General features: G+C 45.3%; 2 protein-coding genes across 2 annotated transcripts in view; one reads left to right on the forward strand and one right to left on the reverse strand.

The window, feature by feature from the left end:
- Positions 1-1,817, forward strand: part of LOC113208210 (DET1 homolog) — a 3,395-nt gene extending 1,578 nt beyond the window's left edge. Inside the window, exons 4-7 of the mRNA XM_052265796.1 lie at positions 147-296; positions 404-537; positions 656-862; positions 973-1,817. Coding sequence (XP_052121756.1) covers positions 147-296; positions 404-537; positions 656-862; positions 973-1,192 — 711 coding nt within the window. The 3' untranslated portion in view covers positions 1,193-1,817. The remainder of the gene's footprint in view (positions 1-146; positions 297-403; positions 538-655; positions 863-972) is intronic.
- Positions 1,818-1,905: 88 nt separating this feature from the next.
- On the reverse strand, positions 1,906-3,306 carry LOC113208185 (protein trunk). The gene is made up of 2 exons (XM_052265804.1): positions 3,098-3,306; positions 1,906-3,012 (listed from the first exon to the last, which is right to left on the reverse strand). The coding sequence occupies exons 1-2, from the start codon at positions 3,295-3,297 to the stop codon at positions 2,436-2,438; spliced, it is 777 nt and encodes a 258-aa protein (XP_052121764.1). The 5' UTR covers positions 3,298-3,306; the 3' UTR covers positions 1,906-2,435.
- Positions 3,307-3,312: the final 6 nt, after the last annotated feature.

Consider the following 3,312-nt stretch of genomic DNA (forward strand, 5'->3'; position numbering starts at 1 on the left):
GGGATGCTCCACGCCGCCCGCCCCGCACGGGCCGCAGACGCATCCTCGGCGTCGGTCTTGGTGTCGACCGTGTCCTCGGCGGCGCCCTCCCCGGCACTGTCTTTATGAGTTATGTAATTTTATTATGACCAAAATTTCTTTTCTAGCTTAAGAGTCTGAAAATGTGGAAAATGCAGCTGATTGATGAAGATCATTTACTAATTAAATACGCTTGTGAGGATGTTGTCACACTTCGAGCCAATGAACCTAATTCGCAGCCCTCATTTTTTGCTTTCTACAATATTTCAAAAGCAGAGGTAGGAAAGTGAAAGAATTATAAGTGCGTGTGGCTGCGCATGTTTCAAAATTTTGTTATTATTAGCTGTTGGCGCACCGAAGAAAAAACTACTTATTTTCTTTTCAGATAATAGCTGTCTTTGAAAATGCGTCCAAACAACTCCTTACACTTTTAGAAGACCATTGTGATTCTTTTAGAAACACAAGACTTAACTCAGAATGTCAATTTACATGCTCACCCTCAAATAATATTTTTGCAAGGTATGTATACCTATATATATATATCTCTATATCTATATCTTATAGCTCACTACATTTAACAGTTAATATCTCTAACTATCTGTAGCACCCTTTACATTTGGTAGTCCTGTCTTTCCAGGTTGATTCAACAACGTTTTAAGCAGACGATAGTCTCTGCAAGGTTTGGAGGTCCTCGTGAAGCTACAAAGAGACTTCTTGCTCAGTTACCAATCAGTGCCCAGTCTTACAGTTGCTCACCCTACTTAGATTTGGCACTTTTTAGCTATGACGATAAATGGGTTTCAGGGATGGAGCGACCCAAAGCTTGTGGAGAACACCCAATTAGGTATAGTATTGGCGGTAGCAGCAGCAGCAGCAGCAGCAGCCGCAAACCTCATGCATTAATAGGACAGAAATTGTTGATTGAAAGATAATCCAAAATATTTTTCCACTTAGATTTTATGCACGAGGCTCTGGTCTTCTGAAATTTCGAATATACGCAGGATTTCTTGGGAAAAATCCACCTCCTACTGCCCGACAACTGGTTGCATTCACTTTTCATCCTTCGGATCCCTTTGCAATTAGTGTTCAAAGGACCAATGCAGAATATGTTGTTAATTTTCATGTCAGGCATGATGCTGCTGAAATGCTTCTCTTGAGAAAAGAGTCAGAATGATGTGTTCAATTTTGAAATTTCTTTTTTATATTTGACCTGAAGTCAGTTATGTTTGATTTATGACTTATATGAATCAATGAAATTTGTCCTACTAATTTTATTTAGTAGTTGAGCTATTAATTATTGTAACAAAAGTGCTATTGACGTCTGTGATTTTATTCATGTGATATATATGTAACTTTTATACTGGGCTGAATGCAAATTATTCTTTCTTTCTTCCTTTTTTTTTTTTTTTTTTTTTGAATGTGAGTACCGCTTTCTTTAATGATAGCTGTTGACTCAATTTTTTCTTTGTTACTTAATTTTTAGGACTATACAGTATTATTATTTCAAACTTGACAGAGGCACTGTGCCTCTTATTAGTGTGTACTTATGAAAGTAATCCATTCTAGATGAGAATGGTGAATATTAATTACTTTTACTCTCAGGTCATAAAACATTTGGTTTTCATAGTCCAGTAAGCAGAATCATTGTGCATCTGTTTGATGCAAATTAATGACCATTATGACCAGAATGTATTTTAAAAAAAATTGAAGACTGATCTACTGTAGCAGTACATGTAAACAAAACTTAAACACTCAGTTATTTTTCAGATTTTTCAGAATAAACAGGCCTATTGTATGTATGGCAGTGTAAATTTTTTGTTGTTCCAGTTTTGCCCGAAATCAGAGCAGCAGGGGATGATCATTCTAGTTGAAATTGATACAATGGTATTTAAAACATCTCCTTTCCATAAATAATATATTTTTTTCACTCTAAGTACATTAATATACATTTGCCTATCAAAGACATCTATGAACAATGCAACTTAATATCTACAAATTAGACACAGGGCGAATTTATAAATATTTGGCATTTCAATTCTATATTTTTACAGGAGTTGATTGTGGTAGAGGTAGAGAGAGACCATATAAAAGTCCAGCTACACTTAACAGTACAAATAAAATTAAACAACAAATAACTTGGTAAGACAAATTTGTGAGATGAAGCGAAGCAGCTAGAAAAACATGAATTATGGTGTTGTGGATAGGAATGAATGATGGTGATGAAAGAATGCAAGAGAATTACCCTGGTTCCCACTCCATACAACAGTCTGTACACACGACAAAAAAATCTGAACAGCACACAATAACAATATGTCGAGAAGAAAGGGTTCAACATGGCATAAATGTTGCTATGAACAAGTCCTGCACTAAGGCGAGACGACCCGTCATGGGCTGGCCATGTCAGAAACCAACCGGACTCAGCCGCGCATGCTGCACACGCAGCAGAAGTTGACGGCGCGCAGCTCCCAGACCCACATGTCCCTCAGGTCGTGTGGCAGGCCGACGGTGGACTCCTCGCGGGGCAGGTCGGACGCGGGCGCGCACACACCCTCACGCCGCCGCAGCACCTTGACGGAGAAGGAGCGCGGCCGGCAGACAAAGCCCGACCCGGTGCACGTGTGGTGGCCGCAGTCGGCGGAGCGCAGGTAGCGGGGGAAGTAGTCGGGGCCGAGGTCCACCCAGCGCAGCGGGGACTCGCAGTGCCACTGCATGTCCCTGCCGGCGCCCATCGGGATGCTCCACGCCGCCCGCCCCGCACGGGCCGCAGACGCATCCTCGGCGTCGGTCTCGGTGACGACCGCGTCCTCGGCAGCGCCCTCCCCGGCCGGGGCTTCGCGCGCGCGCCTGCCCGCCGACGTCCTGTAGCTGTGGTAGGCTCCCCCGCCGCCCACGTCCGCGCCGCCGCTCAGCGTGACGGACGGCATGTCGTACTGCGTCTGCCACGCGGGCTCGTCGCCGAGCACCATGCTGAAGTCCTCGTCCACGGAGAAAGGGCTGCGGGGATTCGCAAGATACGAGATTAGTCAAAACTCTTTGAGGTGGTTTCGCGTAACGCTCTCGCCATCGCCGGGCTGCTTACCTGAGTGAGTCGCCCCCCGAGTACTGCTGCACGTCCAGCCCCTCGCCCGCACCGCGCGTGTCGCGCACGTCGGACTGGAAAGGGCCGAAGCCGCCGCCGCCGCCCCGAGGGTTGTCCAGGGAGAAGGCCATGTACGCCGGGTTGTACGCAGGGCCGAGAACCTGCAGCACCACGAGAGACTGGATGAGCATGGGAACCATCGGCGAGGAGACTCG

This window comes from Frankliniella occidentalis, unplaced genomic scaffold (assembly GCF_000697945.3).
Source record: "Frankliniella occidentalis isolate FOCC.00 unplaced genomic scaffold, Focc_3.1 Scaffold30, whole genome shotgun sequence".
Classification (NCBI taxonomy): Eukaryota; Metazoa; Arthropoda; class Insecta; order Thysanoptera; family Thripidae; genus Frankliniella; species Frankliniella occidentalis.